The sequence below is a fragment of the Schistosoma mansoni genome, chromosome 3, assembly GCF_000237925.1.
Source record: "Schistosoma mansoni strain Puerto Rico chromosome 3, complete genome".
In the NCBI taxonomy this organism is placed as follows: Eukaryota; Metazoa; Platyhelminthes; class Trematoda; order Strigeidida; family Schistosomatidae; genus Schistosoma; species Schistosoma mansoni.
The window spans coordinates 3,661,464-3,687,545 of record NC_031497.1 but is presented as its reverse complement, the minus strand read 5'-3'; the positions used below and the strand labels follow the sequence as shown (position 1 = coordinate 3,687,545).

Below are 26,082 nucleotides of genomic sequence, written 5' to 3'. Positions count from 1 at the left end.
GATGTTCACTCTGAGATGCAGGTACATCCAGCTGACGAGTCCAAATAGGACGAAACGCGCATCCTGGATTCCACTACTAGCCACTATCCATCTTTGCTTACCATGCTTGCGAATTAAGGCAATATCGAGGCAATACGCACAGTATGTACATATGCCAATTAGAGACTGACCAGTTGCAGTCCTAAACACATCGATGGGAAGATCCAAACAAACAATACTAAGTGAACTTAATTTCCAATGTTTCAATTGACATTTTTTCTTAAATACCAGTTGCTACTGTTTATAACCTAGATAAGAAAATTGTTATAAGCTGAAATGAAACTAAATGGGACTGCTATAACTTGCACTTCTCAACCCAAAATACACTGCAATGGTGAACATATCTTCAATACTGTGTTCCCAATACTCTTGACCCAGTCTCTAAATATTAGGAAGACAAAGCCTACCCCGTGACTGTGAAGCACATAAATTTTATCGGAAAAATAACTCTATATAGGTTTTCTACTAATCAGTGTCTACATTAAAATATTATTAACTTCGGACGAATTTTATACTGAACAAATGTGAAGACTGAGTTAATAATCATCAGAACAGAGTAGAATAACATTTAGAAATAATAAACAACTGAAGTCGTCAAAGTATGATCGAATATTTAAAACTGATTGATCATGGAGTATTGACCAATATTATATTTCTTTAGTTATTTACTGATGATTGAATTCCATCAATCAACTGTAGATATTTCAGTCTTATAAGAGGCCAACTGCAGTCAGAATAGCTTGGTGGCGATATCTCAAGCAATGCACTTGGGCAATGTAAATCCGGATTTCACACAGAGCATCAGTACCCACTTTGCTGACGAATCCCAGCTAGTGCGAAACCTGGGTCTAGAAGGGTTTTCTGTCAACTACCTCCAACAACCTAATTAAACGTTGAATTTGGCGGTTATAACATTTAATTATTCAGCAATTCTACTTCTGATCATCCCTTATAAACGTGTCACCATATGGTTTCTCTGAAATTTTTAGACCATCTCAGCAGTCTACAAACTGGTGCAGCTGTATATCTCGTTAATTGTCGACACACAGTGACAAGAAATCCCTTATAACTCCAAAATACATTTAAAATGAGTGTGCACGAACAACGATTTCTGTAAATTCCATAAAACTACCAACAGTAACGCACATCCTTTTACTTAGAATAAACATTGACACTGTTTAGACAGATAGACCCTGTTCACTTCAAAAAATATTTGTCCAAAGGAGTATTTTCAAAGGCTAGCGACTGAAATAACATCATAAACACGTAAATACTACAGCTGGAACACCTAATGATTTTTTATTTACAAAATTTCTGTCAATTAAAATAATGGAAGAAGTTAATATCATGATAATTGACTCAATCAATATCGTCCTATTAAAATACAAATGGGACTACCAAATTAATATACATGAATTATAGACATTTAAGATTCCGAATGATTCGACAAAATATGCAACAACAAAAAACTACTTAGTCAACAGAAAATGAAGTTTTATTGAATAAAATAAAAAGTCAATAGTTTTTAGATGGACGAATTCTTTAGTCTTAATAATTATATTGCATGACAAAACAAAGAGAGATAAACAGAGTGAAGAAAAAAAGGAATCACACTCATAATTCAGCATTTTTCTATTCACATTATAACATGAGAGAAACAATGTTATAGAAGTCTTCAATCAACACAATTTATGGTGACTTTTTCAAATTCAACTTAAATTAAGCCACCAAATACAAATTTTAATAAATAATCAATTAACAATTAACTAACCTGACCACGTAAAACGGACATTTGTTTGTGAAAAGTAGATAAATCGAAACCTGGATCAATCTAAAATGCATATTGAATTGAAGACGTACATGTAATAACAACCGAAAGTACATTATGAAAACAGAACTTTAAATTACATCAGTAGTTGGTTAATATTTAAATTACTCGAGTAAACTAAATAACATAAAATACTGAAATCATGAACCGACCAAGGTTAGGCAACTATTGAAAACCTGGAAGCATTGGGAGGACATTTCGTCTCAGCATGAGACTCCTCACCAGTGAGCATCCACAATCCCAAAAGTCAGAAGCAAGCCCAATGCATTCAGTGTCGCGAGAACGCTTAACCTCTAAACCAACCAATCGGAACTCAACGGCATTAATGTCTAACTTCAATCCACGACATCGCGTGATCATCTTTCACTGTCTTTGGTGAGTAACGGCCTCACATCTGACACGAATTAATAGCCACTGGTCACGAATTTTCACTAGAACGCTGGAAGTTTCCTCTTGAATCTAATCACTAGTGAGCATGCGGTGTATGCTACTTATGTTGACAGACATGAATAGTATGTAACATTGTAGTGAACAAGAAAACGAGTGGGGACAATCAAATGTATTTGACACGTACTTTACAGACTATCTCACTAAAATCTGGCAACCATATAGTAAACAGTTAATTTGCAAACTATCAAACAATTGTCTCAATCTTGACCGTTCCTTCGGCAAATATCAGTCCATTGTCTCTGATTATTGTTATTCATGCATTTTCATACAGATCGCACTCCGTTCCCGATCTTTCCTTATCGATCTTTTGCTGAAATACAATCAATGCCTAACCATCACCATATACTACTTATGTAGATATACGTAACCCACACCACACTCATCCCCCTTTAAAGCATTCGTTCTTACGGTGGTTCTGCTCGCCGTGCCACTTTCTTCTTTTGATGCAGTCTGTGCCACACTCCGTCAAAATGTTGAGTCTGTGGCGCGCTGACCTCCATAGCTCCGTCGACCTGCCGGGGTACCAACATACGACATCTACCCGGCACCTGGGACGTTCAACACACGTGTTCCACCGGCCTGCTGAGCGATCCACATCCGATGTCCGCCCAGCAGTCTCACGTCCCACCGCTCCTCTCCGTCGACAGCACTCGCTATATCGAACGCCACTCGCCAGAGCACTCCACTCGACGTCACCTCTCCGCACAGACCTCAACTCCAAGCCCGCAGCGGCGTATGCAGAACACCACCCTTTCCTTTCCTGGTTGGCAGCGACACCAAATGTAGTGAATGAGAATGCAGGTGAGGACAACCGATTATGTATTTAGCACAAATTACAAAGTTGCTTGATAAAACAGAAAAACCAAACTCTGATACTTCATTAGCAAGATGTTCGTTAATTGTCTCAGGCTTCATTGTTCCTCGGTTTCCACACTATTTGCTTTCTGTTTCTGTTCTTCCCTTCCCAATCTTCTAAACCTTCTACTGCCAGATATTCTATTCCTGACTCACGATATATAAGTAGATATAAGTAGCCCACACCACAAAACCAATCAGAAGTGGAATGCCTGGCAGAAGAAGGTCGAGAAGACCGAATTGAAGAGAACAGGAATGTAAACAGAGAGTAATTTTAATAACAGCAGGAATGAAGGAACGGTGAAGTTTTTAAAAGACAACTGATGGAAGATTTCCAAATGAAGTATCTAATGTATGGTTTTCCCCACCTGATTCCTCGTTCACTACAATCACATAAGTTTCAGTATGGGGTTATAAAGATTGTTGAATTACATTGAAATCATAAACCGATCTAAGTAAGATCACTATTGAAAACCTGAAAGCACTGGACGGGCATTTTGTCCTAGAATGAGTCCCACATGCGGGATCGTGGATGCGCACTGCTGAGGAGTCCCAAGTAAACTAGATAAAACAACATGTATTTAAATACCTTGTCAAAAAGATTTTAATGGACTTACAAAGATCCGAGAATAAGAGAATATTAATTAGCAAACGAAATTATTTTAAAAAGTGATAATGCCATTTTGTTCTATACTAAAAATATAATCAAAGCTTCATTACATCTACATGTGTAACAACAACTTGTGCTACCAGGTGTACAGATAAATATCCAACTACCAATTGGAGAGCAAGAATACTAAAAAATAATTTAGCTTTTATTATTCTAAGTACCTACAACACAGTTTCATCTGGATGGAGTACATGCATCAGTTGGAGGAATCCAACCATAGCCATCTTTGAAGTATTTATTGAATGCAATGCGACTATCAAGTGAGTTATATTGATATCAGGAACAGAGTATAGCAACAAAGGTGGAAATATGTTGGTGAAATCGTGAACTTGCATAAACTAAATAGTATTACGATATGATGTGCATGTTTAAACATGGGCTACCTCAGTGGATTATGATGATTAACCAAGGGAGTATTGGAGAAGTTGAGAGAGCATAGTATGAAAAGAGTTCACTTCATTGAAACAATGACTGATATTTTTTCAGCCATATACAAAGCTGCACATTTGTTGTTCCAGTTCGAAAAGGAAACTGCAACCAATGGTTAAAAACTATGAATGAAATTCATGAAGGCCGGTTGTCCAGTCTGTTTATTTCTCTACTATCAGTAATTAATATTCCAGTTTTACATATCCTCTATTTGTGATGACTATTTATATTCTTTTCCTTTTTATCCTGTTAATTTCCCTACATTCTACTGGCGTTAATTGTAACAACTTGTATCAAAATACACTTATCACAGACTTGATGTCGAGTGAATGACCTACAATTTCTTATTTAATTATTTCTTGGTTTTTAAAACTCATTTGAAATAAACTTAATTCATCATGTGTTTTACTTATACTGTTAAGTTCAACAGGTAAAATTAGGCACATATTTTACCGTATTATATCTATTAACTAGATATACAACAAGAATGACACATGTCATAATAATAGTAATAATAATCAATAGCGTCCTATGAACCATTTAAATTATTAATTTTATATCAAGATCGCAATGCACTTAACACTATATGCATTTAATAAAATCCAGTTATCAATAGTCAATATCATGTTGACTAGTCACCTGCCATCTAGAGATAATTTAATTCTAACAAGGTCACTAAGTTTATTCACTGAAAATCCCCACTGATATTCGTTAGATAAGTGTGTTCAGAATCATCGAAGGGTAACCAAAGTTAAATGTAAAATCGATAAGCCATTGAGTAATTACTTTGTAATTATGTCACGATGACGTCTAATGAAGCATTATTATCAGGATCACAAGAGTAGATCAGTGACTAAAGTGTTCGATTTTCAGCGTCCAAGTTCAAAGTCCGAGCCCTGCTCTGCGTATATCAACTCGCGCAACCGGATAATATAACTAGTTTTCACAATCGTATTATGACTTGAAATCAACCATACAAATCTGTACCCGGTAAATGAGTTGATAGATCAATAATATTAGGATGAAAGTTTTGGAACTTGTATTCACATAACTAATACTCATTCTCATATCTAGATAATCAACAATTTAAGAATAATACTCAATACATATAATATAAAGATGATAATGTGTTATACATGGATATGTTATATCGAGACGAAAAATAGGTGAATAGTAACCTCTAGGATTTATTTGTGGACTATTATTATATTTATTCTTATTGTATAACTATTAAGTAACTATGTCATATGTATATTCATATTCCTTCCATTTGACCTGTTGACTACTACTATACGACTTACTATTCCCAATTTATTAGTTACAGTATCTCACAATCACAGCCACTTTTCGTACTGATCTTGGATAATTGTTATTTTCTATTTTATGGTATGATGTGGTCTGGTTTGTTTCTATATAAACCAATTATGTCTAAAATATGTGATTCGTATAGCGGAGGCTGATATCAATGTTCTAGACCAAACCAGATGGGTTAGGCCAGAAGCTACTATCTCGATGGACCAATAAGAACTCAGAGTTGACTCTGGACTGTTCGTACTGGTTTATGCGTCATTGGTCTGGTCAGTAAGTCGGTGTTCTAATTGACGACCGTATCACTTGATAGTTAATAGGCCATAACAACATAACAATTGGCGACGGAAATTTTGCGGAAAAAAAAGAACATAACAGTATATATTCCACTCCTTAAGATAATTCGCATAATTGGAACCGTAAATTAGATTAATATGGAGAAGAAGAAAGACACTAAGCGTATCAGGGATAAACTCAACTGCTTTTTAACTACTTTATACTAAATCTGAACAAATTTAGTAATATTCCAACAAAGTTGTTACATTCTCTAAGCACCAACACAGTACAAATAGTGTACTATTAAGTTAACAAAGTCATAAATCTTTCCCTAATACTTGACTAGTTGTCAAAAAAGTAAACAAGTGTTTTGTAAAGTTTTCTTAAATCATCACTTCACATTATGAACTGAAAAACACAAAATTTTATGCAACACTATAATCGTGAACAAACAGTAATCAAGATTGTTTTTCCTGAGGACACATTACAAAACTATTGATTGTAAAACTACAAGACTTTTTTCTAAGAAAAGAGAGGCCTTAAACAAATGAAAAACATCCATTTCTCCTACTGTAATAGCATTAGATCAGGTGAGTGTATGTGCATTCAATTTCATCGTATTAGTACTTTCAAAAAAGCACCTGATTATTACAAACTCATATCTAGCATACACTAATAAGCAGAGATGCCCATTTATTCAGAAAACAATAAACAGAGCAAAACCTTTAAAACATATTACTGAAAAAGTTTTGACCAAACCCCCCCCCAAGATCTTTTTAAATGAAAATATATTCTAAATTCTGTACTGACAAATAAATATTCTTAAAATAGAAGAAATGGAAAAAAATCAACTTATTAATGTCAGATGACTTAAGTGTACCTACTATCACCCACTACATATCGTCAATGTAAACTGATTAGCTAGTTCATTAATTGCAAAAAACGTTTATGTCAATAAATCTATGAAAATGATTATGAATCAATAAATCTCATAGAGAATAAAATAACTTACTTTGAACAAATTATGAAGATCACGAACTAGACTATTGATGAAGTGCATGTCAGATAATAATGGAAGAACAGCTTCTTTGATTGCATCTGAAAATGGCTCTTTAGCCATAGGAAGCCAAGCCCAATAAAAAGGATCTGCATTTAAAAATAATACAGTAGGACGATCTTTTACATTATATTTATAGGGATAAAATAGGAAAACTTGAGTACAACAACGATTCATGGCATCATTGCTCAGAGAATGGGAGTGTTTCAGATCTGATTTCGGATTCATAGGATGAATCCAAGTAGTAATTACTAGAAAAATAATTAACGAGGAATATTAATTAACCAACCTTCAGTATACATTTGGTCATGAAACTAGTGATACTATGTGTTTAATAGTCTCTGATAACTTTTTTTCAAACCAGTAACAACTTTTGCATAAAAATGTCCGTGAACTCTAATCAATTAGTTTATTGATCGAACGAATCCATTACAATCCGACTAACAAATTATGCTACCTATGAAAATTTGGGATAATCCAACATCCAATCAAATATCTCTTCTGAACGATAGACGTCAGGGTTGGAAGAGTTTAGGAAAACCCAAAAACGTAACCGTTAAGATAAATTTTAAAAGAAACTGTAATAAACAATGGATAAGGCGCTGTACAACACTATGAAGATGAATCATTTTTGGCACTTTTTAAATGAGATATTGGAAAATGTAGGAGAAACTGATTCCCTAACAGTTTTGTGTTTTGACATTAGAGAACCCTCCAATTCGCTAAATAGAACTGAAGTGTTTAACTGTTTGTTAGATAAAAGTTTGTTTGGACGTTCCATACTCAAATATTTCACGTAGAACCAAAAACTCCAGTAACTTCTCGATATCGTTTTGAACTAGCAATGGATTTACGACATATTACAGAATTTTGGCATTTATTTTAATAAAGTGAAAATTCCCATTTTGACATTTGATAAATAAAAAGGAAACGAATAGAGCGAAGAAATTTCTTTTCAATTAGTTTTTCATCATGGCTCTACACTAATATATATGTATATATATATATGATTTACAATAATTAAATAACACTCATGGAGTAGATACGTTGCGTAATAATTATATAATGACATCGATTATAAACTAACATTAATTGGAAGAGAAGGATTAATACTAATCAAAGTTATTATTCGAAAATCAATCAGTTGCTATGTTGCATAATACATAAAAAGAGAAGAAAGAACTAACAAAATATTTTGATGAATGGTCAGTAATATAGTAGTTATGTAAGAATCAAGAGACGAATGAAGAGAATAAGTAAAATACAAAAATACAAAAAATGGAAGGAATAAGATAATTGTTTACCGAAATTCTGCTACAAACTCCGCTATACCGATGGCCAAGGTAGCGAGAGTGGTTGTACAAACTTATTTTGGATACAAAGGTTCGGTTTGTGAATATGAATTGCGATGGCTTCAGCTATGTGTAATAGACGAACTCGTAAACCATGTGGCAAATTTGATGGAATATGGTAGGTAACCTTAAAAGCTTTATTCAGTTCAACCTGATGACCTGTGTCCACCTAGTGAGCGAGAATAGAACTCTTAATCCCCTTTACCTGTCCTTTGGTCAACCACGACGGATGGTGTTCTGTTATTCGTTGACGAACTTGCCGAATTGTACGCCCTATATAACTGGCTCCACAGGAGCAGTTGAATTGGTAAATAAACATAGATGTGGCGAATTCAGGAAATTGTTAAACATAGTGTCAAGGATTCCTTTGAATTTGTTAATAATATAAAAAATCTATCGCTCAAGAATAAATTTATGATATCATTAGATGTATCGTCCCTTTTCACCAACATTCCAAAGGACAGGTAAAGGGGATTAAGAGTTCTATTATCTTATTCCTTCCATTTTTTGTATTTTTGTATTTTACTTATTCTCTTCATTCGTCTCTTGATTCTTACATAACTACTATATTACTGACCATTCATCAAAATATTTTGTTAGTTCTTTCTTCTCTTTTTATGTATTATGCAACATAGCAACTGATTGATTTTCGAATAATAACTTTGATTAGTATTAATCCTTCTCTTCCAATTAATGTTAGTTTATAATCGATGTCATTATATAATTATTACGCAACGTATCTACTCCATGAGTGTTATTTAATTATTGTAAATCATATATATATATACATATATATTAGTGTAGAGCCATGATGAAAAACTAATTGAAAAGAAATTTCTTCGCTCTATTTGTTTCCTTTTCATTTATTTTATTTATTTAAACACATAAATATTGTTACAAGGGGGCACCAGATATATATGCGCCACACAAAACAATGAGAATGGGAAGAGAAAAGGGGTAAGATGCATATAATTAAAAAACGAGTAATGATGGGGGAAACTGAAATGTACAACCAAGAAGAACTCTTTCAGTTAAGGAGGTTATGACCGCTCTTTATGAAGAAAGTAAAAGAAGACTACAGCAGGATTGTCATTGGCTTTTATTCTGAGCCATATCCGATAGCGTATCTAACACCATCTCTTGGACCCCAGCCAGGGAGTCGTGAAGGACCAACAGAAACCAGCCCTTTGCAGCTTTCTTTCATACCACGACAACATGTCATATACTCATCTATATTTTCGTCATACATGGGCATTCTGGAGACATAAATATGAAAAAAGACTTCTAGTATAAAAACTACATCTTTCTGCTACATTGTACTGTAAAGGTTAGTTTAGTCGTACTTACTCAGTGAGTAATTATTTTCAGCAAGCGTAACATCAATCTTGTATCATCGAAAAGAAATACACTTGTACAGGAATGATAGGAGCCTATAGCTTCTCTCTCATTTGATGGTGGGAAGTTAGGAATACTTACAACTTTGTATATCTACGTATCCCTGTTAGACTTGGTGGAATAAAATATACAATTAATTCTTATTAAATCAAAGCTAGGGCTATATTTGCCCCCAAATGCCCTGGTACGGCCGACAGTGGGGAGGGTCCGCTCTCCCTCTCGAAATGCTCTCATATGGCCACGCAAATATATAGCCTCTGACAGGGAAGTCCTACTCACTGCCTTCTCGTGGCGGGGGTGTTGTTCACAAAAGTGAGAGGACGAAAAGCGAATGTCCGGCGCTTTAACCGGGTTGATGGACACGGAAAGTCCACCTAGGGGAGTTGGAAAACCCTGATTCCAAACCAATGGTGCACATGGGCTCCAGTATCCTGAGGAAACAAATGGCGTATGAACCAACTGTTGGACACCGGCTACCATGGGACTGCATCTCCTCACGATGCTCCACTGCCTTGTGGACTAGACCTTTAGGTCAAAGGCTCCGGGTGTGGCCCCCTAAGAAAACCAGCTGCTTCAGTCTGGGCACCTGGGCAGTATCACAGCCCTCACACAAATCGAATGAGATTTGTGAGGCGCATATTTATCTGGTGCTTCCTTGTACCAATATTTATGTGTTTAAATAAATAAATAAATAAGAGCTATATTTGTCAATCTGAATCATCGTTAACACAGTTGAGACGTTAGTCTAGCCGTAGAACTTTGGATATACAACCATTTGATCAAAACAGTTTTCTATTACGTCTAACAAACTTATCAATACCAAGCTCATTGTGTTCAACGGCTTACTGTGCCTAATCACCACTGTCCCCCTGAAATTACCAGCTTTACTGGGGTAGCAGCATTAAGTAATTCTATAAGCTTTGGCTTATGTAGTTTAAACAAGTTTTAGGTCAGTCGCTTCAATGGTTATCCTACTAACCAGCGTGTGCCCCCGTCTGAACGGATCCAAAGGATTGAAGTCGTTAGTTTATGACATATAATTTCATAGTACAGAGGATAGTTGTGTTAGATCAGACCCTAATTTAGTATTGAAAAAGCGGTTAGCAGGAATTAGCTGCTCACCATATAAAATTTTTTTTGAAAACTCTATTTTCTAAGGGGTTTATTCAGTTTGTTTTACTTGGGGTATGAACCCAATTCATATACACACTAATAATGAAATGAATAAGAGTAAAATTCCTTAAATTCAACTGAAAAGTAAAATTCTAATCGAACATCAAATATATCTACACCATATACCAATTAAAACACTAACCATCAATTGCGAAAACATCTAGGTTGAACTTACATGCTCTCCATTCATCTGGGTGTTTGAACGGGAAAGACAAACCGTTATCGATTGCGAATAATTCTATTTTTGGCATATCAACAACACCCCAATCATCCTTATTGGTCTAAATCAATGAAATGTAATTTATGATTAGAGAAAATTTATTAACCTTGCAATAAGTAGTATTCGCAGTCATACAGCTATCAATAACTAAGCATAGACTCGTATAACTGGTTTTAAGCCAGTTAGTATACAACTGAATAAATATCATTTATCTGCTTAAAATGATATATGTAAAGTGGAATGAATGTAACCGGAAAACTCTCTTTGAAGATAGATGATAAAGAACAAGAAGTAATAGGAACAACTAATCACTAGCATAAATGAAGATTCCAAGATTAAACACAGCGTATAACGTGAGGCGAAAGTCAGACTTAAGAGAACACCCTAATGCTTGAAAATTATGGCAACCACCTTGAAAGACAGGATGAATTTTTTTCACAAATAAACATAAAACAAACTATAAGATAGTCACAATCTTTATAAACAAAGGTGGATATTGGCTAGCAGTGGAATCCAGGATGCGCGTTTCGTTCTATTCGGGACTCGTCAGTTGGATGTACCTGCATCCCAGAGTTGATGTTCACTCTGAGACTCGAACCTAGTACCGTTCGCTTCAAACGTCATCGTGTTATTCACTTAGCTACTGAGTCCTGATATCCACCTGCTTGTGCGACGGGGTGAAGTTTAAATTCACTTGGTGTTGTTTACTTGTATCTTCCCATTGTTATTTAGGACTGCAATTGATGAGTCTCTTGTTGGCATATGTGCATCCTGCATGGACTGCCTCGATATTGCCTGAAGTCACAAGCTTTATAAGCGAAGATGGATAGTGGCAAACCGTGGAATCCAAACTGATCAATTGCAGTCCTAAATAACAATGGGAAGATACAAATAAACAACACCAAGTGAATTTAAACTATCATATGGTATTAATAAATTTCATTGCTTATAATCCGTAAATAAGAAATGAACCTCAAGCTACAATGAATTCACCTCATCTGTATCTTCCTTCAGTTCTGAACTTTGATAACGAATAAGCCAATTATCATTCCCACGATCTAAAAAAGAGTAACTAGATAAGATTTTATTTATTTTTAACCCAGCCAAGAATACGAAATAAATATTCCTTACGCACACCATCTATAAACATATAACGCACTCCTACAGCTATACAATACACAACTGCAGCCTTAATATGAGTACCATAATTTATCAAACAGTAAATCGAACCTCAGCATGATAGTGCATGTGTTGTTGTGTAGTTAAAAATGATTGGTTGATTTTTGAAACTCGTTTACGGTTGTACTAATACCTGGTACACCAGAGTGCATAGTATGTTATATAGCTTGTAAAATCTGACGCTGCAAGAAAATAAAATCACCGTGTATTTTCTATCATTAACTTTCCGAACCAATTAGAACTACATATAGAATTAATAGTGTTTCGAAAATCATTTGAACAAGTTTCTGAACTCTATTGCATATGAACTAAATCAGATGACAAAGGAGAATACGAAATTTTCACCGGAAAAATTGATTTTTACCAAAAAATTTCATCAATTTATATGTACTCTAAAAGAAACACAAAATTAATTATCAAGCATATTGATGTACTGTTTTTGACCCTAAACAACAGTTGTCAAATCAAATAATGGCTTTTCCCATATCTAAATTTAGTACTGACTTGGAACAAGTCATTGAAAAATGTGAAAACTACTACTGATTCATCAGGATCGAATGCTGAAGACGTTCTCCAGATGTTTTCCTGAATTAATCAGCTAATCTGCTATAGTAATGTATCGGATTCGCGTACTAATAATATAACATTTGCATAGTCTAACTTTTTGAAGAAAGAATATACTCTTTTAGCAACAATTATCCTTGAAATAACCTAAATTTTAGTCAGTAGTGTTATATCTAGAGCCTTGATTCTTAATATGCCGCGAACTACTTGACTACTTGAACGACAGAACCCGTAAAACGTCGCAAAAGAGAGAAGACAAAGACTGGTAAGCAGGAAGTTTATTGCCCCAAACAGTGTCAAAATATAGCACAGAAATCTCGTGTATTTATAGTTTTTGGCTGAAAGTAAATTACCATTTAGGTCAACCAATAAGCACATAGGTATCAAACTAATCCATCCAATGGAGAAGCTCCACGTTGGCATTTCTAGAACATTCCCTTAGCCGTGATTGGATGGAATGTCTGCGGCTCTTCCTGGGCTCCTTAGGGCTTCCGGGAGTCTACCGACGGGCCGTCCTTACACCTCCCCCCTTTGAAGTTTGTGATGAATGACTTACTTTTAGGATCTACTTGAAACATTTCTGTTGCTCTCCTTTTTCTACTCAGCACCCTTGTCGGCTGTTCGTTTCCACTTTTACGTTTTCTAAGTCTTTGGTTGCGGCATTCTTCCGGGCTTTCCTGCGTTATATCCACCAGCAGGTGCAACGGTAGTCGTGTATCTGTCGCTGTTCTATGATCTTTCCTAATCTGATTAATGTGTCTGACACACTTCCCGTCCCTTGTCCGGACTAAATAGAGTACCTTCCCAATCCGCCGTTCTATGACGCCCGGTTTCCATTTCTGACCGCCTTGATACCATTTTACTATTACTTTCTCTCCTACCTTCAAGCTGCGGTCGCTCGTCTGATACTCTTGTTCAGGTTTCGTTGTTTTCTTGGGTGGTAATTTTTTTGTCAAATATCGTCCGGATTTTCCTTCCAAACATACATTCTGCTGGTGACTTCCCTTCTGGCACCACCGGGTTAGGTGTGACTCTGTAGGTCATTAGGAATCTTCTGACCACCTGTTCCGGGTTACCCTCTCTTCCCCCCTTCAGCAAAGCTCTTTTAATCGTATCTACAAACCTCTCGGCTTGTCCATTGGATTGGGGATGGTATGGGGGAGACTGAAGGTGCCGTATACCATTTTCGCTGCAAAAACGTTTGAACGTTGAAGACATAAATTGAGTACCATTGTCCGTTACTAAGATTTCTGGGACGCCAAAACAAGCGAATAGACTTGATAATTTAGAAATTGTGTTTTCCGACGTCGTACTTCTCATTTCATATACTTCCGGCCACATTGTATAGGCATCCACTATGACTAAAAAGTTCTTTCCATGTATCGGGCCGGCGAAATCCGCGTGTAATCTTTGCCAGGGCCCATCCGGTTTCGGCCACGGTTGTGGTTTTACTTTCACTGGGTTCTTCGCCGCTTCTAAGCATGATTCACAGGTTTGGCACAATTGTTCTATCTCTTGGTCCATGGAAGGCCAGTACACGTAGCTTCGTGCCAGTGATTTCATCTTACTCATACCCGGATGCCCCATATGGAACTGCTTGAGTACTCGTCTTCGGAGAGTGCTGGGGATGACAATGCGTTGGCCAAACATGATACAGGAATCGACAATTGTGAGAGATTCTCGTCGACGGAAGTATTGTAAAATCTCTCCTTGCAGTCGTTCTGAAGGCCACTTATTGAGTAGAAAATGGCGGATAGTTTTCAAAGTATTATCTCTTTTGCTTGCTTCTTTAATATTTTCGTATGTAATCGGCAGGGCAGCAATAGCATCTGTTAACACAGCCTGAACTTCCGCTTCTACTGCGGCGACCAGTACATCTTCTTCATGTTTCGTCTGGGAACTAATCAGCCTGGAAAGTGCATCAGCTTGTCCAAAATTCGTCGTAGGACGGTATTTAATCTTGAAATCATATCCCAAGAGCGTTGTTGCCCATCTCTGTAAGCGGTTAGCTGTATAAACAGGAATACCCTTCTTGGACCCAAAAACTGTTAGTAGGGGTTTGTGGTCTGTTAATAATGTGAACTGCCTACCAAACATTTTGTGGAACTTTTTAACCGCGAAGATAATGGCTAGTGCCTCCTTCTCTATTTGACTGTAGTTTCTTTCTGTCACTGTCAGTGATCTGGATGCGTGGGCAATGGCTTTCTCGGACCGGTCAGGGTAAATATGTGAGATCACAGCTCCTATTCCATAGTTCGATGCGTCTGCTGCAAGTACGATAGGGAGTGCTGGGTCATAATGTGCAAGCAGTAGGTTTGAGGAGAGCAGCTTTTTCAGCTTTGAAAATGCATCCTGACATTCTCGTGACCAGACCCATTTGGTATCCTTCTTTAGCAAATCATTTAACGGTGCGCGCCAACGGTGCAGATCCGGGAGAAAAACACCATAATGGCTAATCATTCCCAAGAAAGAACGCAGGGTTGTTACATCAGTTGGTGGGAGCATTGTCTTAATCGCTTTAATGTTTTCAGGGGCAGGACTCCTTCCGTTCTTGTCAATTATAAATCCCAAATAATGTACCTGCTCCATGTAGAAATCGCATTTTTCAGCACGCAATCTGAAACCATAATCCTCTATCCGTTTCAGGACAGTATCCAGTTTTTTATCCAAGTCTGCATAATCTGTACCCATAATTAGTATATCGTCCAAATAGGCAGCAGTACCAGGAATGTCCTGTAACATGGTATCCATGACTTGTTGGAAGATTGAGGGTGCTGTCTTTACCCCAAAAGGAAGTCTGTTATATCGGAATAATCCTTTATGCGTGTTTATCGTTAAATAATGCTTGCATTCTTCAGCAACTGGAATCTGTAAGTAAGCTTCTGATAAATCTAGCTTTGCAAAATACTTTCCTCCATTCAGTTTCGCGAACAAGTCTTCTGGTACTGGCAATGGATACTGGTGTGCTTCCAGTGCATCGTTTAGTCCTGTAGAATAATCTGCACATAGCCGGATGTTTCCGTTAAGTTTCTTAACAATCACTATTGGTGCCGCCCAATCAGAAAAATTTACTGGTTCTATAATTCCGCTTCTTTGGAGTCGTTCTAATTCCTGCTCAACAATTGGTAGAGCTGCGTAAGGTACGGGACGTTTAGGTCTGAACACTGGTCTTGCTCCCGGCCTTACGGTTAGTAGTGCTTTCACCTTTCTGCATTCCCCCAATTCTTCGGTGAATACTTGACTATGTTTCTGGAGGACCATGTTTCTCAGGTTTTGCTCAGTGGGTACACCCGATTTCACCCGACTACATATATAATTAATAGGCTGGTTAGCCAGCTGTAGCATTTCGATTAGGTCAAGACCAAGCAAATCTAGTCCTGGACTTCCTGTGAGATATACTTTCGCGTTCTTCTGTACATCACCTTTTCTAACTGGACAATATATCTCTCCAACAATATTTAACTTTCCTCCAGATGCACTGTGTGCCAACTGAGTTGTAGGGAGCACCGAGGGTTTGCCAATATGACTTCATGTTTTGCGGCTGATCAGTGAAATATCTGAAGCAGTGTCAAGCTGTAGACGAGCACGGCGTCCATTAATCTCTAAGGTCACATATTTTCTTCGATTATGTTCTGTTCTGGTATGTGCTACCATTATTCTATTGGTTGATGAACAGTTTTTACGTCTTCGGAAATGAACACTTGATGAACGACAGTGCATCTTCTTCTTACAACATGTTTCTTTATGTCCTTTGAGCTGACATCTAGTGCACCGGTAGTTTTTGTATGGGTAGAACCTTTTGTAATGCAGCTCTCCGCAAAACCAACATGCGGATGGAGGCTTCTTAATGGTTGAGTTCTGCTTTTGCTTCCCACTTACTGCCTGTACATAAGGTAGTCGACCATTATTTTCTACCACTGAAGTGTCATGCTTCAAGTTCGCCAGATGCTGACATTCAGTAGTCACCTCTTGAAGGGTGATATTTGGACACTGTTCAATTTTACTTAGAATTCTGGTTCTGATGTCGGCATCTTCTGAAGACTGTAAGCTGCATACGAAAACAAGACATTTGAATTGGTCTTCTGTCATTGCTGATAGTTTAAAGCGCTCACATTCACGATTTATTATGCTAGCATGTTGCACCCAGTCATCATTGCCGGCTTTTACTATCTTCAAGCACTGATAGCGAATATTGAACAGGGAAGACTGTTCACCAAAAATTTGCGACAAAATTTTAGTTGTTTCTTCGAATGAAATATCTCTTGGGTTCTTGGGCAGAATGTAATTAGTATATCGTTCATGTTCAATGGTACCCAGCTTCCGTAGTAGCACCCTGACCTTGGCGGCATCATCAAAAGTTTCTAGGTCAACATTAAAAACATCTTCATATTTCTTGTACCAAGACTCGAATGTTACACCAGCCAGACCATCAAAATGAAATTCGTGAATGGAATCAATGATACAGTCAGCATGCGATTTGGCAGAAACATCTGTAAGTCCATTCTTATTGAGGTTCATCTGCTGGGTTAGTGTTTCGAGTATGCGCATCTGGAATTGTTCAAACCGCTTTTCATGGCGCTCTAGAAAAGCTTCAAATTGGTCGAAGGTAATAGACATCTTGATAAGTTAACCCGTCGCCAGTTGTTATATCTAGAGCCTTGATTCTTAATATGCCGCGAACTACTTGACTACTTGAACGATAGAACCCGCAAACGTCGCAAAAGAGAGAAGACAAAGACTGGTAAGCAGGAAGTTTATTGCCCCAAACAGTGTCAAAATATAGCACAGAAATCTCGTGTATTTATAGTTTTTGGCTGAAAGTAAATTACCATTTAGGTCAACCAATAAGCACATAGGTATCAAACTAATCCATCCAATGGAGAAGCTCCACGTTGGCATTTCTAGAACATTCCCCTAGCCGTGATTGGATGGAATGTCTGCGGCTCTTCCTGGGCTCCTTAGGGCTTCCGGGAGTCTACCGACGGGCCGTCCTTACAGTAGACTCATGGATGGAACAGTGCATAAATGTATATTAACTAGGATCTAATCAAAGTGCACTTGCCACCTAGTTACTTAATGCTAATCCAACAACTTCAATTCCATAAAAGCTAGCTACTGGATCTTCAAACATTCAGAAAACAAATTGAATTGACTTGTCATATCGGTCAATGAGATCTTACCTGGAAATGGTATGTAAGCAATACGTAACAATCTGAGTGGGATTCAGCTTTTCAGACAACCTTATATCAAAAGCATTCTTTTGAAAACCTTTCGGATTTTATTCGACGAAAACTCTAGATGAAACCTTAAAGTCATCCATTAAACTTCGACTGAGTACGACAAAATCTTAATGTATAAAAAGAATCAGTTTCTTACTAACCAATTAATATCCTCCAAGTTACTGGGAAAAAGCTGCGGACTGGCTATTGGAGACGACAACCGAATGTAAAAGTATTAAGGAATAGAACTTCTGTACATGCTTTTTAGGTATTATTACAACTTTAGAAGTCATACATAAACTTAAGTTGAAATCCAGTCAATTGGTCAGTCAAATAATTCGGTATAAGTATGTTAGCCCAAGTCGCCATATTATATCTCTAGAGCGAGATAAAATCAACATGATGAACAACAAGGGAGCTGAAATAATAGTACTATCAATGAAGGTGGACAAGATTAAAGATTGAACAATAAGGATTAGAAAGAGGAATAAATTTAATTAACAAAAACATCTTGTCAAAATAAAAACTGACGTGATTATTGTATACCTGTATTCCGAATAAGATAATCAAGTACAACAAGTTTTTCAAACTGAAATCGGAATTCTGAAGCTGTAGGCTTAGGAAGTGATTCATTATCGAAATGACGTAGCCAATAGTCAGCATCTCGACAACCAGAAACAAAAAGCTGGAAAGATCCGATCTGATGAAAAAAGTAAATGTCTAATAGTAGAAATGAAGCAACAGAATTTGAATAATCCTACTATAATAGTTAGAAGCAACGTAATTCCCCTTAATATCTACTAAAAAATATTTACTAGCCAATAATTACTGTTTTTCAACGATTAATTCCTAACTAGTAAGCTTCTGACAAATGGCTCTTTGATTTCCTAAACTACGTAAATATGGAGGAAATACTTTTAAGGTGTTGCACATGCATATAGAAACGTTTATTCAAAAGTAGATGTACGTACATAAAAAATAGCTGCTAGATAAGTACATTATCAATGTAAACAACAAACTTTACATCACAGACAAATAAAAATGAATGACAAGTCAGAATGAAAAAAGTGAAAGACAGAAACCACCTGCTAGATGTCTGTTCTATTAAGATATTCAAACACACATACAAGGATAAAAATCAATTTGAGTTCACGGCTCTATAGTCCACAAAATTCGTGTATACACAAGAGAAGCAACAACTCAAACATATTCAGTTTACTAGACGGAATTCGTCAAATTTACATACAAATTGACATCTAAATAATCAGTCTACACATTTAGAAACAAACACAACTTATTTAGTGTAACAAAGGTGAACTCTCACGACGTCATTACTTTTAATGGCAATTAAAATATGTGAATGCAAACAAAATGTATTATCGTTTGCAATAAAGTCAGGTCATAAAAGCACTGATTAAAACCCATTTAAAAAGAAGAACCACTTTGTTTAAATTATGATATTATGATCAGTCAAACAGAAGGAAATGGTCAAACATCCCCATATAAATATATAAGATAAATTAACACTATTGGCTCATAGTATATCAAAAACTATCCACGATGCACTACTATTGACACTAAAAAATTAGAATAAATTAATTGACCGAATAGCTTTTAAATGAATGGCTCCGCAAGTGCCTGTTAATATATTAACTCAAACAAGCCCTTAAAAGTGAATAGGTATCATCACTATTATCTCACAAGTTAAGTCCTTACTACGCACTCACTTTACTTTTCCAGTCAATACACTCGTTAACTTAGTCACCGGCCCATATTAGTCGTCAAATATATATGGAAATAGTTAATGCGTATATAATTGTTAGCTGGATATAGATTGGATTAAATCACATTCCGTGCACGATTGCGTTGGAGCGAGCCACGAATCAGCAGGCCCAGATGACTTACCTTCAGCCCTTTTTAAAGGTAATGGAGACCTTCTGGTTACGGAACTGGCTAAGTTGTTTACAAACATCTGGCAATTAGAGAGTGCTCCAACATCATGGAGTGAGTCGATAGTTGTTCCCATCTTTAGAAAAGGTTCACGTTATTTCTGTAGCATCTATGGGTGATAAGTCTACTTCCGATTGCGTCCAAACTATTGGCTTCCATCATACTTCATAGGTTGTTAAGAACTCGATAAAAATAAACTCTGGAGAAGCAGATTGGTTCTCGTTCTGGTCGGGGATATATTGATTATATTTTCACCCTCCACCAAATGTTATGATATCGTCATACTTATCACAATGGTAGTGTTTCTTGATATTAGGGCCGCCTTCGATTCGTTGGACAAGACTGTTCTCTAGGATTGTCTGTTGAAGAAGGGTGTGCCTGAGAAGTTTACTAACATATTAAAAGCCCTATATACAAACACCTCAGGAAGAGTGAGGGCATACAACTACCTCTCTCCACTAATCCATTCAAACAGTGGGATTAGGCAGGGTTGCCCAATCTAACCATTCCTCTTCAACTTTGCTATCGATGACGTTATGGAAACAGCTCTGATGGATGTAGGTAGTGGTGTTGTGGATCTGTTTCCTGGAGGAAGACTTTTCGACCTTGAGTATATGGATGATATTGTCTTACTGTGCGATGATACCCAAGCCATGCAATTCGCACTTAATCAGTTGGCAATCGGTGTCTGTAGGTATGACATGTACTTTGCACCTTTCAAGTGCAAAGTACTACCACAAGACAAGCAGGACACTGTTCCTGTACTCACCCTAGGTGGCGAGCAGATAGAAGTAGTCGAGAAGTTCGTGTATCCAGGTAGCCGCATAAGTGTTGATGGTGGTGTGAGTGATGAGATCAAATCGCGTAAAATAAAAGCCAGAGCGGCCTATGCCAATCTAGGCCATCACTGGAGCCTTCGTGATGTTAGTCTGTCTGTAAAAGGTCGGATCTACAACGCGTCGGTGAGAGCAGTCTTGCTCTATACTTGTGAAACCTGGTCTCCCCGAGTTGAGGATGTCAGATGATTCTCTGTGTTTGATCATAGCTGCTTCCGAAGGATTGCAACACATGTTGTCAGACATGGCTTCAGAATAGAAGCCAGTGGAAATATTGCTGTAACGTTCACTTTCATCCTAAAAGCGAAAGTAATTTCTCTAACTGAAAGAATTCTTTCTGGTTGTATTTTTCCTAATTGAACTGCTTCTCCCATTATTATTATTTTACTCTCACACACTAATTTCTGTCCCTTGTTCTTTTTTGTTATACGAACTTTACATTCTCTATCTCTTTAAAACTTCATTGTTATTATGTGCCCCCTTGTACCAATATGTGTGTTCAAATAAATAATGAATATAATACGCTGATTAGTCATTTCTTACCCAATCCGTGCTAGAGAATAATTGGAGAAGACTTGAGGATCTTTTCGCGTAAAATTATAAATACACTAGCGTTTTTCTTACTGTAAATCTTGCTCCCACTTAGCCTTGTTTATTTGGAATATGATTACGTTCCTGTTAAATCGTGTTCTGATTTGGGAACTAGTTGAGTGAAGTAGTGTATGATGAATACTAAGCAATAAGAATAGATGGGTTGTAATAAGAGAGATCCTAACAATAACAATGTGGTGGCAAGGAACTTAACTAATAAACGATGAACATTATTTATTCCTAAGGGTTAAAGTAAGCTTTTGACTAATTTTATCAAAGACAGTCTAAAATTAAAAATCTGAAATCTACGACCAAGATGATAACAAATACTGATAGTCCATAAATTGTCCTGGAAAACAAGTTGATTTATTTCTGGCAGTGAACATTTACCGCACTTACAAGTAACTAACTCAATTTTCAATTGAATGTTTTACGGACAGACAGAAACAGAAATCATGTACATCACAGGGACCTGTTGTTTGGCTTCAGTCAAATGTCCGTTAAACCTTTAAATAAGAATTATCAAAAACATGACAGTTTGAGGATGAATGATTTCCCACAATATGAACAAGGTATAAATAGACAAAATATACAACTGACACACAACTACCACTAAAAATCCAAACTAAATTCTAGTAAATACTTGAATTCTGACAAGTATGTCCATATTCAAGAAGTTATAATTCATAAGAAAATTTGAGCATATGGAACAAAAGTTTAAAACGTAATGAGTAACATAATCGAAAAACCAATGTTCTGCAAACAAACAGCTGACGGCTACACTAAAATCGATGACGTAGTTCCTGTGACTTCAATGCATAAAGAGTTAAATTAAAATGATTATATTGATCCACTACAGGATAACAAGACGGTAAGTGAAATAGTTTTATTTTCGAAATGAAAAGAGAGAATATAAATCTGAAGGATTCACGAACTCAGCTAGAAAAGTCTGGTGAGCTATTTGAAATAAAACCTAGATATTAAAAGTAACCAAGTTTATTCTATTTTCTCATTAGTTATCTCCAGATACTTCTTGTTGATTGTACTTGTTCACAGGTGCAAACCCGTAAGTTATTAGAAATCACAATTTTTAAGAAAACAAGGGTTGTTTCACTTCATTTTGCTGCCCCTGATACGATAAAACGTGAAGAATCATGTAATAAAAACAGCAATCCATCACACTTAAAGCGCGACACTAAATCTTAGTTCAAGTGATAACAATTAATAACATCATATGTATCAAAAGATTAGATTTTGGAAGTAATAATTTCCCATACAGCTACAATAAAAGCAAAACTCAAAAAAGCATGCGTATAGATAGTTGGAGCTAAATATATATTATGCGAATCAAACATAGTGTAACATATTCATTTTGATGTGTCAAGAGAAACTTACTTTTGGAGGAAGCCCAAGACGGTTGAAATGACGGCCTAACTCGGGGAACCGTGAAGCAAAGTGTTGTTTAGTCCTAGATTTTGCGCGATCAACTGTGCTGTAGTTGAAACTTTCGCTTACTAAACGAACAACCTAAAACAAAAGGAAATAGAGCTACGAACTAGGTGTTATCAAGAATTTTACACATAATGGAATCCAGTTGAAAAGTAATTAATCTGGTACTATAAAGAAATTAAGAATGTCAAGATATGAAGCCAAATAATATCTTCTTAGCTTAAAAAAGTTACCACAGTCTAGCATCTTGGTAAAAAAACACTTCACAACAGAAATAAATGGCTAATGCTGAATTAGAATCCTAGACATCAATATCAGTCAGACATCAATATCCTCGAATACCAAAACATGGCATCAGTTCATAAAGTCACTGACCATTCAACTTAGCCATCTTAATAGGTGTAGACTACCTGGTTGGGGTCTGTGAGATTACCATAACCAATGATTGGAGACTCTGAATGAGATGGCTCAAAATCTTTTGCGATGGAGCGGGTACATCCGTTTCTTATCTTTCGCCAAAGTCTGAGATTCTAAATTCTTCGCAACTGTTTGTGTGCTTTTATTTCAGTAACGTATGTGTTTTTCTCCGAATGTATTTCTACTGTTTCCTACTACCACCGATACTATTACTACATCTACTATTCCGAGACCTGGCCTCACAGTTCTATCTCTCTGTGCTTATGGGGTATGGCAACTTGAACCGATGTAAATACATACCAGATTGTACGTTGTGACTGACTGACTAGAAATACAGTTCCATATAATGCATAGAAACTATCTAAAATTACATCCTGTTAACTACAACCAGGAAAAAAATACAATTATGAAAAATTTGCAAACGAAAACCAACTCTTGTTGTAGGAACAATATTGAGCCGTAGTCTCTGATCTACAAGACTGGCACCAGCCTCTGAAAGGTAACCTTGATTAGGAACCAAACATGATCGACCAAAACAGCAAGGGCAGCAGTGTTTATGCATCCATTTGGTCCATTTTGGATTAAGCTTCCCATAGGGCTCTTCATCCTTCGGTTTGAATACTGCAATTTTCTCCTAAAAAATGTGCGTTCTCAAATAATTTGTTGGTAACGAACGTAAAATGTAGACTAAATATTAGATGGATGTATGTAAAATAACAGTGGGCTACAATTTTTAGAACCTTGATTACATCTCTTATCCGAAGAGTAAGAACTAATGCCTGAGTAAGTGGGCAAATTTACTTTACTTCATCTTGTAATTAGTGAAGACATACATATTCCTAATGGGAATGTCATCAAGTAAAAATATGCAAAATTCCTTACCTAGCAATGTCAAACACCTAAAAACATTCTGTTTCAGATTAATACGCCTGGAAAAATTTAGTAACGGCTGAACGTAACAATTACTTTTCCCGTTTCTTTAACTCAAACTACTTACCACAATGAAAGGCATAACCCTTACGTCTGACAACTATTAGCAAAGAACATGGGTCACTGATCACATACTAAATAAAGTTGATGGATCACTTTGTGGAACACTTCGAGGAACCTGAAATAGTACTCCATTTACTGCCCTGGAGCAACATGGGTGGAATATCCAACCACTGCCGAAGCTAAGATAGTAAGGAGGATAGAATAGAGCACAACAGCAACACCTGACATGCCGCATTGATTAGTTTTACGAGTGAGGCACTGACTACTTACTATTTCTATTTTTCAAGAGACAATCGATCTCATTAAAAGTATCTCATGATACATAAACAATAGATAAACACTGAAAATGTATCCTCCTTCCAGAATTTGAGTTGAAATCCTGAACCCGAAACTGCGCACCTACCTTTTATATTCAAAACCACGATATGCTTAAAATAAAAACTGCTACCATAAAGCAATAAAGAGGGGTATAACAAACATTTATTTATTTGTTTTATTTAAACACATAATTATTGGTACAAGGAAGCACCAGATAAATATGCGCCGCACAAATCTCATTTGATTTGTGTGAGGGCTGTGATACTGCTCAGGTGCCCAAACTGAAGCAGGTGGTTTTCTTAGGGGGCCACACCCGGAGCCTTTGACCTAAAGGTCTGATCCACAAGGCAGTGGAGCATCGTGAGGAGATGCAGTCCCATGGTAGCCGGTGTCCAACAATTGGTTCATACGCCATTTGTTCCATCAGGATACTGGAGCCCATGTGCACCATTGGTTTGGAATCAGGGTTTTCCAACTCCCCTAGGTGGACTTTCCGTGTCCATCAACCCGGTTAAAGCGCCGGACATTCGCTTTTCGTCCTCTCACTTTTGTGAACAACACCCCCGCCGCGAGAAGGCAGTGAGTAGGACTTCCCTGTCAGAGGCTATATATTTGCGTGGCCATATGAGAGCATTTCGAGAGGGAGAGCGGACTCTCCCCACTCTCGACCATACCAGGGCATTTGGGGGCGTATAACAAACAACCACAACTGTGAGCTACTAAGTCTAATAAGATACCTAGAATCACAGGGAAATTGGAAAAAATAAAATCTCCCCCGCAAATGCAAAGGATAAAATTATCTGCATCACTTGGGACAGATTATACTACACTTTTGTCACTAGGAAACCATTGTATGACATCTAATATTTGTACTCAATGTAATGTCTGCTTTTTCAGCGAATGCAACAGAAAGACCACATTTGTTCCAAAAAGCTTGCCTTAAGTTAAGGAAATTTAGACGTTAGGTTAAGGAGAAAAACAAGGCTTTTAACAATGAACATACTCCATTTGCATTCTTAACAAAGTAACTTCCACTTGACCCTTGATAAATCCTCTCGGGCAATATTTCGGACTCGATAGCTTGAAGAGCACTTTGTAAAACATTGTTGAAGTCTGAGTCATTATGTATATCATTTACAAGCGGTGAATATGTATCAGGAGAAAAGTTATCACTAACATCTCCTAAAAGAGGAGCGTTTTCATCATTTTGTGCTGCCATGCTTAAATCTTCAAGCGAAAAGCCATCGACATCAACCTTTAGCGCATGGTTACGAAAGCCGTCACGGTAAACAGAAATAATACCCAGGGATGGCATACACCAGCCATGCACGTGTGAAGTATCCAACAACAAACCAGCTTTGTAACGCACACTTCAAACCAACCTATGTAAATGCGTCAAATGGTTCAAATGGTTGTGGACAAAATAGAAGAAGCTTTCGCTTAACGGGCTTCCGTGTCTAGTAGCAATGGATCACCAACACCTCCAGGCAGAAACCTAGTTATATAACGATAAT

At 36.9% G+C, this 26,082-nt stretch overlaps 1 protein-coding gene across 1 annotated transcript in view, besides 1 other annotated feature; it reads right to left on the bottom strand.

The window, feature by feature from the left end:
* The window catches only part of Smp_018460 (putative phosphatidylinositol 4-kinase type-II), a gene marked incomplete at both ends in the record, with an annotated part of 27,642 nt that extends 1,759 nt beyond the window's left edge, over positions 1-25,883 (bottom strand). The window contains 8 exons of the mRNA XM_018798934.1: positions 1,811-1,870; positions 6,868-7,001; positions 11,008-11,113; positions 12,046-12,110; positions 18,561-18,714; positions 22,787-22,918; positions 23,691-23,891; positions 25,572-25,883. Of these exons, the coding sequence (XP_018650773.1) occupies positions 1,811-1,870; positions 6,868-7,001; positions 11,008-11,113; positions 12,046-12,110; positions 18,561-18,714; positions 22,787-22,918; positions 23,691-23,891; positions 25,572-25,883 (1,164 nt within the window). The remainder of the gene's footprint in view (positions 1-1,810; positions 1,871-6,867; positions 7,002-11,007; positions 11,114-12,045; positions 12,111-18,560; positions 18,715-22,786; positions 22,919-23,690; positions 23,892-25,571) is intronic.
* Positions 22,017-22,058: a sequence feature (Short protein (Smp_197310, CCD78158.1) was converted to a misc_feature.).
* Positions 25,884-26,082: the final 199 nt, after the last annotated feature.